This window comes from Phaenicophaeus curvirostris, chromosome 1 (genome assembly GCF_032191515.1).
Source record: "Phaenicophaeus curvirostris isolate KB17595 chromosome 1, BPBGC_Pcur_1.0, whole genome shotgun sequence".
Lineage (NCBI taxonomy): Eukaryota > Metazoa > Chordata > Aves > Cuculiformes > Cuculidae > Phaenicophaeus > Phaenicophaeus curvirostris.
The window spans coordinates 6,630,805-6,644,571 of NC_091392.1; the positions used below are offsets into that span (position 1 = coordinate 6,630,805).

Sequence of the window (13,767 nt, forward strand, 5' to 3'; positions counted from 1 at the left end):
GAGAAGAGCAACGAAGCTGGTGAGGGGGCTGGAGAACAGGCCTTATGAGGAACGGCTGAGAGAGCTGGGGTTGTTTAGCCTGGAGAAGAGGAGGCTGAGGGGAGACCTCATTGCTCTCTACAACTACCTGAAAGGACGTTGTAGAGAGGAGGGTGCTGGCCTCTTCTCCCAAGTGACAGGGGACAGGACAAGAGGGAATGGCCTCAAGCGCCGCCAGGGGAGGTTCAGGCTGGACATTAGGAAAAAATTCTTCACAGAAAAGGTCATTAGGCACTGGCAGAGGCTGCCGAGGGAGGGGGTTGAGTCACCTTCCCTGGAGGTGTTTAAGGCACGGGTGGACGAGGTGCTAAGGGCCATGGTTTAGTGTTTGATAGGAATGGTTGGACTCGATGATCCGGTGGGTCTCTTCCAACCTGGTGATTCTATGATTCTATGACTTTCGGTACCAGGACTCGCTCCAACGGGGCGGGTGCGCCGCTAATTTGGGCTCGGGTGGCGCCGCGCGCGGTTCGGGTGCAGCGCCGAGAAGGGCTCGAGCGGCGCCAAGAGCCGCGCGCGGGGTTTCCGGTCTTATCGGCGGCTTCCGGGGGCGAAACGGGCCGAGTTGGAGCAGGCCGGGGGGAGGATGAAGAAGGAGCAGGTGGTGAATTGTCAGTTCTCCGTGTGGTACCCGCTCTTTCGGGCTGTCACCATCCGCAGGTGAGGGGCGCCGTGTGGGGCTGGGGCCTGAGCCGTGGGGCTGGGGGGCGGCTGGGGCCTGAGCCGTGGGGTTGGGGGAGAGCTGTGGGGCTAGAGAGGGGGGCTGGGGCCTGACTTGACTTGTGGGGCTGGAGGTGGGGGGGTGGAGCTGGAGTCTGACTTGTGGGGCTGGAGGAGCGGGCCTGGGGCCTGACTTGTGGGGCTAGAGTTGGGGGGGCTGGGGCCTGACTTTTGGGGCTGAAGGGGGTGGGCTGGAGCCTGACTTGTGGGGCTGAAGGAGGGAAGAGCATATGAGGGAGGTGGGGAGGCATGTGGGCCTGGGCTGGAAATGGGTTTATGTGAGGCAGAGAAGGGCCAGAGGGAGGGGACCCTGCGTGGGGTAGAGAGGGACCAGAGGGACCCCTGCTCTCCCGGTGGGACTCTGCACTTGGCACCAGCTGATGTCCAGATCACTGCTGTTCCTGCTTGGCTGCTCAAAGAAGCTGAGGCCAAACACTTCCCCAACCAAGTGTCTGTATTTCTGGAAGTTGTAACGAATTCTGCTGTTTCTAAGGGGCTGCTGCCACTCAGGTTTGAGTTGGAAGGAACTTTAAAGATTGTCTAATTCCAACTTCCCTGCCATGGACAGGGACACCTCCCACTAAACCTAAATCTGTCCCTCTCCAATTTATAGCCATTCCCCCTAGTCCTATCACTACTTGCCTTTGTAAAAAGTCCCCTTTATAAAAGGTCACGAGATGGTTATGGGAACTCCCAATAACTTGAGAAAAGTCACAGTCGATGTAGTTGCCCTGTTGGATCCAAAAGTGTTGACATCAGGCTTTTAAAGCATTTTCTCTTTCATGTTTTTTACTATTTAGCACTTGCATACTTTTGGTAAGCTTAGTAGTGGTCCTGCACTTTTCAGAACATTTAAGTAGTAGAAGCAAATTTTCATTTGGTTTTCTGAAGAGAAACCTTTACTTTGAGTTGTCTCCTCCCTGGCCACACACAGTTTTGGAATTTCATAGAGTGAATAGAGAATGAATGGAGAATAGCGACTGAGCATTTTGTGTGTTTTGTCTAAAAGTTTTGTCTCTTTCTCCTCTACTTCCCTGGAGGGGAAATGGGCATTGCATTTTGTGAAGGGATGAGAGGGGAGAAAGAGAACGGGGTTGGTTTTTTTTTTCATAGTACTAGAGAACAAACTGTCACTGAGGTGTGCTTTATTAAAAAGCAAATTGTTTTTATTGAACTCTTGTTATTATTTTAACAGGTAATATTAATAATAAATTACTAAAGAATTTCTCATATCTCTTCCAGTGTTATACTTCCCCTCCCAGACAATGTGAAAGAATATTTGCTGGATGATGGAACGCTTGTGGTTTCTGGAAGGTAGAGTGTTTTCTCCCCACCCTCCAACTATCAATATTATTTTATATTCAGAGTGCTATTTTCTATTTGCATACTAGGTTTTGCACAGTGAGTTTTTAAAATTTGACCAGTCTGGGTGCAAGTAAACCTGATGCTGTACAATTATAAGAATGGAAAGACTGTTGCTGCTAGTAAACCTCCCTGATGCAGATCCTAAAATTCATTTAATACACGTGATTCTAGACCAAGCAGGGGCAGTTCTTTCTGCCTTTCCTTGCAGGGTCTACCACTCTCTGTGGTGCACAGTCTGCTATTTTGTGTTTGATTGCTTTGAAATGGTTAACTCCACTTCAGAGGCATGAAGTGTCCCACGCCACTCATGTGCCTGTTGCCTTATCTGGGGTGAAGTGACATTATCTGAGTTAAATTCTCAATATGATAACCTATTTATAAAATCTTAGTAATTTTTTATAATCATAAAATGATAGAATGGTTTGGGTCAGAAGAGACCTTAAAGATCATCCAGTTCCAACACCCCTGCCATGGGCCGGGACACCTCCCATTGGATCAGGTTGCTGAAAGCCTCATCCAACCTGGCCTTAAACACCTACAGGAATGGGGCAGCTATGACTTCTCTGGGTAACCTCCACCGCCCTCACATGAAAAAATTTCTTCCTAATATCTAATCTAAATCTCTCCTCTTTCAGCCTAAAAACCGTTTCCCCTGGTCGTATCCCTGCACTCCCTGATAAAGAGTCCATCCCCAGCTTTCCTGTAGGCCCCCTTCAATCATTTGCATACATGTGGTCTATGCAGATGACAGGGCTGATTGTGCTGTATGTATACCTATGCCAAGGTTTTGGATGGAGAAAAATGAGGTGGATAGATAGGAGAAACAGTTGGTAAGAGCCCAGCCCTTGTTCTTTGTTTTCTGCCTAGAGTCTTACTGTATGGCTTCCTTGTAAGATTATGATTGTATGCGTATATCTTGTCAATGATCACACTCAGAAATTAGTCCATGCTCCATTTCCTAACTAGTAGTTTGCCTCTCAGAGAGCAAACAGTTAGGCTGTGAATGTAAGGGAACAATGTCTAATTTCTCAGGAATCAATTTATATAAAATTGAAGCTGTTAAAACACCTTTTAAAGAAGAATGGTCTCTTTTAATTTTAAAAGTCTTTTTTTTTTCTTAATAGAAGGTATCCAGAAAATTAGAATTGCTTTTTAAGACATTTAGGATAAGAAGTAATATTGTAACCTGCTTCTGCAGAACCGTGCCACTTACTTAACAGCAGCCATTTATTTTTTAATAAACCTTCAGAAAAGCTGAAGCTGAGAGTTGGACTTTACAGGTATGTTATACAAACAATTTGTGCTGTCTTCAGTGGAATAATGGACATCTGTATAATTAAATTATACTTTTTAAGTTGTTTCCAATTTAACATCCCTTTTAGAAACCAGTTTTTCTTCGAGTTGTACTTTCTTAGCTGGAAGTGAATGTGATCTTCTTGCAGTAAAGACCATGATAGTTTTTAATCTTCAGAGAAACTGTATCTGCCGTCTAGATCTCAAAAACTGAAGTGCTAGTTTAATCCTTATGGAAGTGCATTAAGGGATTGCAGAGACTTATCTTGTTGAGGAGTTGACTTTTGGCAGCGATGTACATTTAAACTTACCCTGCTTGCCACACTGACTCGCTTTGAATAAGTCTTCTTAAACAGCTTGATCTTCTCCTTTAAGATCTTCATACTCAGTTGTGTTGGCTAAAGAATGTCTTAAGTCACTCAGAACTTCAAGGGAATATTTGCAGCCAGATGCTTTCTCCCAGATGTGCTGGTGTTTACAAAAGGAGATCTCACCTGTGTAGAAAAAGAAACTTTTTGAGGAAGAAGCAATTGACCATCTATCCACTTTCTGTGGGATCTTTTCTGTGTTTGGAGGGTGAGGACATTTTCTTTTTGGAGCCAGAAATTCACAGGTCAACATCTGAAAATCAAGTTTTGTAACTTCTTACCTGGAAAAGGAGTGTGGAGGTATAGCATAATTTAAATGGAGCTTTTTTTTTTTTTTAAGCAAAGTTTTGATTTGTTTGATTTGTGCTTCTTTCAGAGTACAGTAAAGTTGGAAAAGAATGTTTAATAGGTTGTTTGAAAAGCTTTGATTGTGGTACTTACAGAGCAGGAAGTGATCTGCTAATTTGGAAGAAGCAAAGTGTTTTGTGTTGGGCCCAATTCTAATGCCAAGGTGTTTGGTCTTTAGTTTTCTAAAACTAAAGACCAAACATGGTCTTTAATGTTTGGTCTTTAATTAAAGACCAAAATGGTCTTTAATGGCTGCTCTGATTTTTCTCTGCCAGGGATTTTGAGGCTTCATCTTCTCAGACAAACATTTTGGATCTATGACTGGTAGATGCTGTGGAAATATAACGTATACGGCCAAGTCAAATTCTAGTGCTTAATTTCTTTTCCTGCTAATTTTTTGTTTTAGAGAAGATCCACCAAGTCCTGCTCAGGAGGGCAGTGACAGTGCAGAGGAAATACAGGTTAGTATGAAATGCAACTTAATGTCAAATCTCGTGAGAAAAATAGAAATGTGTAACATTTGCTGCATAATTTATAGGAGAGGAAAGTGATTCATAACCACGTGGTAGTTACCTTGAAGAACTTAAAACCATCAGTGTTTGTGCTATTATTCAGGGAAGGTTTGAAATGTTTCTGTGCTCTTTCACAGAAGACACTGTGTTTGTTTTTTTTATTTCTCGATGACTGCATTTGTAATAATGAGCACAGGATATTGAAGGATGTTGGGATTGAACTTAAATGAAACGGAAAATGAGATGGAGGAGTGTATTTGGAGGAGTTATTTTGAGAAACGGTGAAAGTTTCTAAGACTCCAATAGCTCTGAAGGGTGTTCTAGAAGAAAAACACTGAAAAACGTTCCAAGTACCAGGTGGCAGAAGGTAAAAAAAGGAAGTGAAAAAGAAGTGTAAGTGAAACTTATGGATATCTGTGATTCATCCTTATGATGGATCATGAGTCTAAGGATGGAAGTTCTGGAGCTGGAGACAAGCTTTAGACAGGGACAGCTGAGTAGTGAAATAAGTAAGTTTGTGATGTGAATAACAATTAAAAAATATAAGTGTTGTCTTTTATCCGTACTTTAGGGTAGTACTTCTTCTGAATGTACAATATTTTTCCTGTCCTATTCCTGTAGCCATAATTAAAAGGGGATGGTGATGTTATGCTACAGGATCTCCAGGGCAATGATTTGATCAACCTGTTGCAGGAAACCATGTGTATTCTGATGTCCTCATAAATCAAAAAGGATGTCTCGGGAAACCAGTAACCTTTGATTTGTTCTTATTTTTAACAGTGGTCAGATGATGAGAATACTGTGACACTTAAGGTAAGGTCTTTAAAAACCTAACGTGGGTTTGTCAGCAATATATTGTCTGCAACCTTGCGATATTAAACTTGTTGCCAGAGACATCTGGTTTTGTATTGAACCTTTTCAGACCATTCTAGATGGATGGCATTGTAGATATCTGTATTGTTAAAAAAAGTTTTGCTGGCTTACTTCTATTTAACTAATAATAAATTGCTTTTCTTAATTCCTAACAATCACACACTTGTTAGACTGTAGGAAATGAACTGAAGTATGGCTCTAAATATAGCTGTCTTTCATTTTCACCGTTTTAAATATCTCTCAATTACTTAATCAGACTGAATGCAGAAGAAACAAAGCCCCTGCAGCTCAGTTTTCACAGCTCTTCTCTTACACCATTGCCATTATTTCCTCCTAAGTACTTTACTTTCTATCTTTTTTTTTTCTTTTCCTGTCTTTATGGTCTCCGTGCTTAGAATCATGATCATGATAGATATGATCCAGGCTTTCTTGATCTCTTTTTTTACATCTTCTTTGAAAACTGCTGTTGCCTTATCAGCGTCGGAGCGAAGGTACTTGTGCTATTTGTCTGCTACTGATACTGCTACTTCAGTCTTGTGAGCTTCCTGATGTTCAGCACCGTGTTGAACTGTCCACATTGGATTATGTGAAATGTAAACACAGCCCCTGATTGAGCTGTGTATACTGAGCACAGAATTTATAGCCTGTATATTAGAACGCATGCACACTACATTTGCATGTGGTAATAGCTTCGTTTCCAATATCTAAGCTTTGATAAAGTAGATGTCTTAGACTGTAAATTATTCAGAACAAGGATTTTGGTGTCCATCTTATCTTTTGTGAAGGTCATGTTAATGTTGCTAGAGAAGTAGTATCAGACTTTTGAATCAGGTTTCATTATCGTGCATAACACGATAAGGAAAATACATCATCAAGAGGCACGATACCAATCAGAAGCTTATAGGTGAAGTGATTTCATCTTAGCTAGTGAAGAGCTGTGTACTGTGCATGGATTGTGGCTTTACAGCTAACGTTTTGCTGGGTCTGCCTCGAATGGAGTTAACTTTCAGCTGCTGCTGAGCATCAAGGCTTTCTCTTTTCCCAGTCTGCCCCATCCCCCTGCCCCAGCAACTAGGCTAGTGGTAGGCAGGAGAAGGAGAGAGGACAGAGCCAGAACAGCTTGCCCAAATTGTCTTAAGGAATATTCCATATCATATAACATCATGCTCAGCATTAAAAGCAAGGGTAGAGGAAGAGGAGGGGTGTTTTGGCTTCCAAGAGACTGTCAGGGCATTGTCTTATTGCCAAACCTGAAACTTTGCACATGGTTAATGATGAACGGGGTTTGTGTGTCTGGCTAGTTCCTAAAACAATACACCTACGGTTGGTCGAAGAAAGAGACTCTAAAAGCAGAATTTCACAATATGCTCTTTACCAGCTGGTAAATTTGGTAGGTGGTTGCTCTGAAGACTCTATCCATGGCAAATATGCTTTTGCTACCTGTAAACCAGGGACTGTTCTGAGGCCAGTGATTGAATGGAAACAGTCTCCTGTGCTTTTAAGTGTTGCCTGTTACCACTTTGACAGTGATGAAGAGAGTGAAGGAACAGCCCATATAGAATGCAGAGAGGTGGGGAGCTGCACCTCAAGTTACTGCAACATATTAGAATGGATTAAATAGCAACATGGAAGCTGAACAGGGAGACACTAGGCCACATCATGTGTAAAGAATAGTGGAACAGGCTGGAGACAACTGTTCTGCATTCACTGTCAGCTTAAGGCACTCATAGTTTAGTAACAATAAACTCCAGGTAACAGCTTATCGGTTTCATGGCTCAGAGAGCAGTAAGGTGGCTGTGGTTGTGATTATTGTGATTTCATTACATGCTTGTGTCATCAGGTAGAATTTGTTTCTCTTTCTCCTTTTGTATTCTGAACAAGTATTGGAATATAGGATTATAGGAAATTCTGAGTTTAAAAAAAAGTGCGTTAGTATTGATGGGTGCAAAGTCAGACAATCAGAATTTAGGAAATGTTAGAATTTGTCTTGATTTTGCAGCCTTAGAGCTATCTTCTTGTGTATGTTTCTTCACTTGTATTATCAAGTGACATGATGGTATCATTTCCCCCGGGAAGCTTAGTATGTGCTGGTGTTACATACAGAGCATGACTCCTGATTTCTGTCAAAGCAAGAGGAGGTTGGATCAGAATGCGATGCAGGAAGAGTTTTACTTCGTGCAGGAATGATGTTTAGAATTGGCTGGAGCTCTAAAATAAAGTAAAACAGAACAGTGCTTTTTCAGTTTTTGAAGTGTAGTTTCCCGTGGAGACTAGGTAATGTGCTAAGGAAAGATTCAGATTGTTTAATGTTCAGTCTAGGTCACTAAATGAGCTAAAATGAGAGAGGTTTTTTTTTAAGTTTCTGTATTTGGAGGCGATGCAGAAAAGAGAAGCCAAAATATATAAACTTTTATTGTTTGTTTGTCTCTGAGGGCTTTGTTTTAGAGGCATCAGTTAGCTTTAGCCTAGGAGTTATCTTTGAGTTGAGCTTAAAAATACTGAGACAAAAACAGTGTTCTTACATACTTTTTCCTGTAAATCCTTTTAGGTGAAAAACCTTTGACATAGGCCTGAAATACTTTCATGTTATTTTAAAGGTCAGCAATTTGTTTTGAATTTTTGTTTTTTTGGATCACATTCAGAGTGGAGTTTGTAGCATCCTGAGGAGGGTTTTTTCCCTGTCTTATGTTTACAATATTGACAGTGTTCTTTACGAGACAAGGTTTTCTATTCCAACCCATACCTTGGCAGTATGTCCTCTTTTTTGATGCAATGTATTGTTAAGGAGCTACTTGGAGATCTAATTTAAGAGCTGATTAGTTAAAATATTGCCAACAACGTTTTGTAAAACTAAAACTTAAATGAGGAGCTGTCACTCAATTGCCTATGAATTGATTTATTTACTTCTCTTAGCGTGTTCCTAAATGCAACTAGAGAACTATTGCAAAACAAAACTGGTCTTTTTCTACCTTTTAACATTTAAAAGAATGCTACAATATTTGTGTTTTAGATTTTTAAAGAGGTGCTTAATTCAAAAGAAACTTTTTGAAACTTTATTTTTAAATCTTCATGTATCTTGTTTGTATACAATAGTCTACCATTACGTATAAAACAACAGGTATGTATTAAGGTCTTTTTATTGCACTTGCACTCTGCCAGCCAATGCAGCTTTCATGATGGACCTTGAGAAGGTTTGGGTTTCCTGTGAAGTTCATGGAGTATTGCTAGTAATGAGAGCGAGAACTGGAAACATAATTTCAGTTTTCTCTGATTGAAAGAATCTCAGAATTAATTCTTAAGGCATTAACTTCTACAAATATATGATTTTTGTGGGGTTCTTGGTTCCTGATTTTTGAACAAGTTTATTCCTTTTGCAATCTGTATTTCTAGTGGTATTTGAAGATGCCTACACTTCAGTATTAAATGTATTGAAACTGATACTTTTGTTCTTTTTTTCAGGCACCAGAATTTCCTGAATTTACAGCTAAAGTTCAAGAAGCAATAAGTTCCTTGGGCGGTAGTGTTTTTCCTAAACTTAACTGGAGTGCTCCAAGGGTGAGAACACTGATTCCCCAAACTTGTTACAAATGTTATCATAGAATCATATAATATTTTGGATTGGAAGGGACCTTGAAGTTCATCTAGTTCCAACATGTCCCACCAGACCAGGCTGCTCAAGGCTCTATCCAACCTGGCCTTGAATACTTTCAGGGTTTCAGCATCCCCGACTTCCCTGGGCAACCCGTGCCAGTGCCTCACTGGTCTCATAGTAAAGAAATTCTTCCTTATGTCTGGTCTACATCCTTATTATAAGGATTTTGTTTGTTTATTTATCTTAATTCATTGGAAGGTAGAAGAGACTAGTGGTTCTGATAAAGGAAGGAGTGATAGATGAGATACCAGTAAAGTATGACGCTAATTGTTCTGGTGGATTAGAGCTTGATGGTGCACTTTTTGGTGAGGCTGGTTCAGGACAGCACTGTCTGTTTTACATAAAACCCTGTATCCTTGTCACAGATAACAGCACGATGGTCAGACACTTCTTATTTAAGATAACAGTAGAAGACAAAAAAGGATAAGGAGAACCCCAGTTGTTTTTTTTTTTTTTTTTAAAAAAAAAGCAGTGAACTTCCTTTTAGTTATGTCTAGATGCTCTAATTTTACCTTAAGGATGGGGGCACCCAAATGTTTTTCTGTCGTATTCTCAAGGAAAACTTGTGTTCAATCAAGCATTCCAAGAAAGCACCTGGACGCAGTTGGGCAAAACCTTAGTTTTCTGAGTGGATTTGCTCTGCTTTCAGCAGAGTATTCATAAGAAAAGCAATAACTATTGTGTCTTTTGTAACAGCTAATGAAGCTTTTCTCAAAATAGAAGTGTGATTTTCTGTGTTTCATAGATTCATAGAATGGTTTGGGTTGGAAGGGGCTGTGAAAGTCATCTGATCCAACCCCCCTGCAGTGAGCAGGGACATCTTCCACTGGATCATTGCTTAGAGGCCCTGTCCAACCTGGCCTTGAATGTTCCCAGGGATGGGTGTCTACCACCGCTCTGCGCAACCTGTTCCTGTGTTTCACTGCCCTCATTATAAGGCAATTCTTCCTTATATCTAGTCTAAATCTATCCTCTTTTAGTTTAAAACTATTGCCCTGTGTCCTAGTGCTACAGGCCCTGCTAAAAGAGTCTGTCCCCATCACTCTTGCAGGCCCCCTTTAAGTACTGGAAGGCTGCCATAAAGTCTTCCTGGAGTCTCCTTTTCTTCTCCAGGCTCAACAAGCCCAACTCTCTCCGTCTGTCCTCATAAGAGAGGTGCTCCAACCTCTGATCATTTTTGTGGCCTTCCTATGGATCTGCTCTGACAGGTCCATGTCTTTCCTGTGCTGAGGCCTCCAAACCTGGATGCAGTATTCCAGGGAGGAGTGGAGTAGAGAGGCAGAGTCACCTCCCTTGACTTGCTGGCCACACTTCTTTTGATGCAGCCTGGGATATGGTTGGCTTTCTGGGCTGTGAGTGCACATTGCTGGCTCATGTCCAGCTTTTCATGCACCAGTACCCCCGAAGTCTCTCTCCACAGGGCTGTTCTCAGTCCCTTCGTCCCCCAGCCTGTATTGGTACCAGAGATTGCCGTGACCCAGCTGCAGGACTATGCACTTGGCCTTCTTGAACCTCTTGAGGTTCACATGGACCCACTTCTCCAGCTTGTCCAGATCGCTCTGGATGGCATCCCATCCCTCAGGCATGTTAACCACACCACTCATCTTGATGTTGTCTGCAAACTTGCTGAGGGTGCACTTGATCCCACTGTCTGTGTCGCTGACGAAGACATTAGGCAGTACTGGTCCCAGTATGGACCCCTGAGGGGGGTCACTGATCATCAGGACCTAGAGCCATTGACGACTACCCTCTGGATGTGATCATGCAACCAATTCCTTATCCACCGAACAGTCCATCCATCAAATTTGTATCTCTCCAATTTAAAGAGAAGGATGTTGTGGGTGACAGTGTTATAGGCCTTACAGAAGTCCAGATAGACGACATCTATGGTTCTTCCCTTGTCCACTAAAGTAGTCACTCTATCATTGAAGGCTACTAGGTTGGTCAAGCAGGACTTGCCCTTGCTGAAGCCATGCTGGCTGTCTTAAATCACCTCCCTGTCTTCCATGGGCTTTAGCATAGCTCCTAGGAGGATCTGTCCATGATCTTCCCAGGCACAGGGGTGAGGCTGAGAGGTTGATAGTTCCCAGGATTCTCCTTTCTACCCTTTTTAAAAATGGGTGCAATGTTTCCCTTTTTCCAGTCACCAGGGACATCACCTGATTGCCACAACTTCTCAGATATCATGGAGAGTGGCTTGGCAACTATATCACCCAATTCCCTCAGGGCTCTGGGATGCATCTCATCAGCTCCCATAGACTTATGTATGTTCCTCAGGTGGTCATGAACCTGATCTTCTCTTACAGTGGGAGGAACTTTATTCCCCCAGTCCCTGCCTCATAGTCCATCTCCTTGAGAGGCGTGGGAAAGAGGTTGCCAGAGAAGGCTGAGGCACAAAATTTGTTGAGCACCTTTGCCTTTTCCTTATCTGTTGTCACCAGTTTACCCGTCATGTTCACAGGGTGGTAAGCTTTCTTTGACCTTTTTCTGGCTGATACACCTGTAGATGCCATTCTTATTATTCTTTGCATCCTTTTCAACATTTCAAATGTTACATAATGTTTAGTACTACTAGATCTGCAGCTTGCATTCCTTCCTAAAGGTGCATTTTTGGATAATATCCTTTTTCGTTTAGGATGCCTACTGGATTGCAATGAACAGCTCTCTGAAATGCAAAGCTCTCAGTGACATCTTCCTACTCTTCAAGAGTTCAGACTTCATTACTCGTGATCTCACACAGCCGTAAGTAGATTTCTAGGAGATAATCTTACTTATACCCAGTCAAGGAAACTCAGCCCAATGCTCTGAGAGTAATTTTTCAGTTTTTTTGAAAGATGTTACTCTTTACAGTGCAGTAATGATAAATGTCTGATAAGGAAATACATATTCATGTTTAAAAGTTGTTCAGGTACAGTAATAAGTTATTAGTTGTTTTTTGAAGCTTCCACCACCTCTTATCTCCTTCTTTGCCTCCTTCCACCATGCAAAAATAAATGCCAGGTCCAATTTAGTGCAGAGAATTGTGAGGCAAATAATCTCCATTGTTACTCGCAATGAGTGAGTCTTTCCTGGTAAACCAGAATTGTTTACCTAGTTTCAGTCATCAAGAGAGGAGCAGCCTCTATTTTATTCTTTTATTAATTCTTTTGATTTTGATAAGCAAATGAATGAAGAGCAAACCAGGGAGGCATTATGTTGATATAGTATGTGCGTAATGACGCTATGGACTAAGACCTTTTATATTGAGTTGATTCCCAGAGTGAGTAATGTTTTAATCCTGGGGGTTTTGCCTGCCCTACTTCTCTTATTGCTATCTTCTTTATTGTTGCCACTTCTAGTGGTGACACAGCATGACTTTACTGTGTCCCTTTCAAATTTTAAAGCTGTTGAAGTTTGTTTGGCTGCCTGGAAGATGCCTGAAACTTCTGCTAACATATTCCTAGAGCTCCTTCTGAATCCAAGTTCTTGTAGATCTTGAACAAACGCACTCCAGGGACTGTGACTAGGGATAAATTTGCAGATAAAATTATGAATATTATGTGCTTGGGGTTTCTTTCATCTGCTCAAGTGAAGAGAGTACTTAATTGTATAGGAACACTTTCCTCCTCTAGTGCCTGCATCTGATTCATGTCAGTAGTTTCTAAAATACAGCCTTTTTCTGAAAGATTAAATAATTGGAATTGAATGTTCTTGTTACTATTTTTTTTTCCAGAGGAGCAGAATATCTAAGAAAAAAGGCAACCCATAGCTTGGATCAGAGCCATTGTTTTCCAGCAATTATTCAAAGCATATTTGTATAACTGCAGTATTTAGGAGACTCAATCAAATGCAGGACACTTGTTCTGGGTGCTTTAAAGATGGTTGCTAACCATAGTAGCTTCTGACCTGGTAAGAATTGTCTTGTCTAAAACATGAAACCAGTTGCATTAATTCTGTGCAACTGTCTTCTTTTTTCATTCCTGCAATTCTAGTAACACTGTCTTCCCCCAGTTTGTTACTACATTAAAAATTATAGATAGCAACATCCTTATCATTATCTCTGCATTTATGGAGTGCTAGCAATGCTGTCAGTCCAATTCTGATGCCAGGTTTTACATTATGTCTAACCTAAAATATTATGAGGTGCAGAGGAAGAGTTTGAGAAGAAGGGGAAGAGATGTTGGAGTGAGAAGACAGTTTGAAAAGTATATTGGGCTAGGGAAGCAATTGTGAGCATCGGGAGTTTATGACTCTGGGATCGTAGAGAAAGAAAGGGATGGGGGAGATGAGAAATCTATAGTTAACATTTAAGAGGTGAGTGAATAGTAATTTTGAGGAGATTTTGGAGCTGGAGCTTTTTTCATGTTTTCCTTTAATGGGAGGCTGGATGACTTGGCCAGGTGTCTTGAGAATGGTTTGCCCAAAAGTCTGAACAGTGACATTTAATGTGCCCTTTAATGTAACTGATTTCAGGACTGAGTCTTGTGGGTCTGAAAAGAACTCTACACTTTGTTTCAAACCTTTCGTGAATTTTAAATAGTGGGGTTTTATTTTTGTATTCTACTATCTTCATGTATGAAGACATTCAGGAAAAAGTACCCTGAACTTTTTGGAGTAT

The 13,767-nt window shown here is 41.4% G+C and overlaps 1 protein-coding gene across 1 annotated transcript in view; it reads left to right on the forward strand.

Moving 5' to 3' along the window:
* The first annotated feature begins 573 nt into the window (after positions 1–573).
* Positions 574–13,767, forward strand: part of CDC123 (cell division cycle 123) — a 41,473-nt gene continuing 28,279 nt past the window's right edge. Inside the window, exons 1-6 of the mRNA XM_069871909.1 lie at positions 574–699; positions 2,002–2,073; positions 4,540–4,594; positions 5,426–5,458; positions 8,978–9,073; positions 11,806–11,912. Coding sequence (XP_069728010.1) covers positions 626–699; positions 2,002–2,073; positions 4,540–4,594; positions 5,426–5,458; positions 8,978–9,073; positions 11,806–11,912 — 437 coding nt within the window. The 5' untranslated portion in view covers positions 574–625. The remainder of the gene's footprint in view (positions 700–2,001; positions 2,074–4,539; positions 4,595–5,425; positions 5,459–8,977; positions 9,074–11,805; positions 11,913–13,767) is intronic.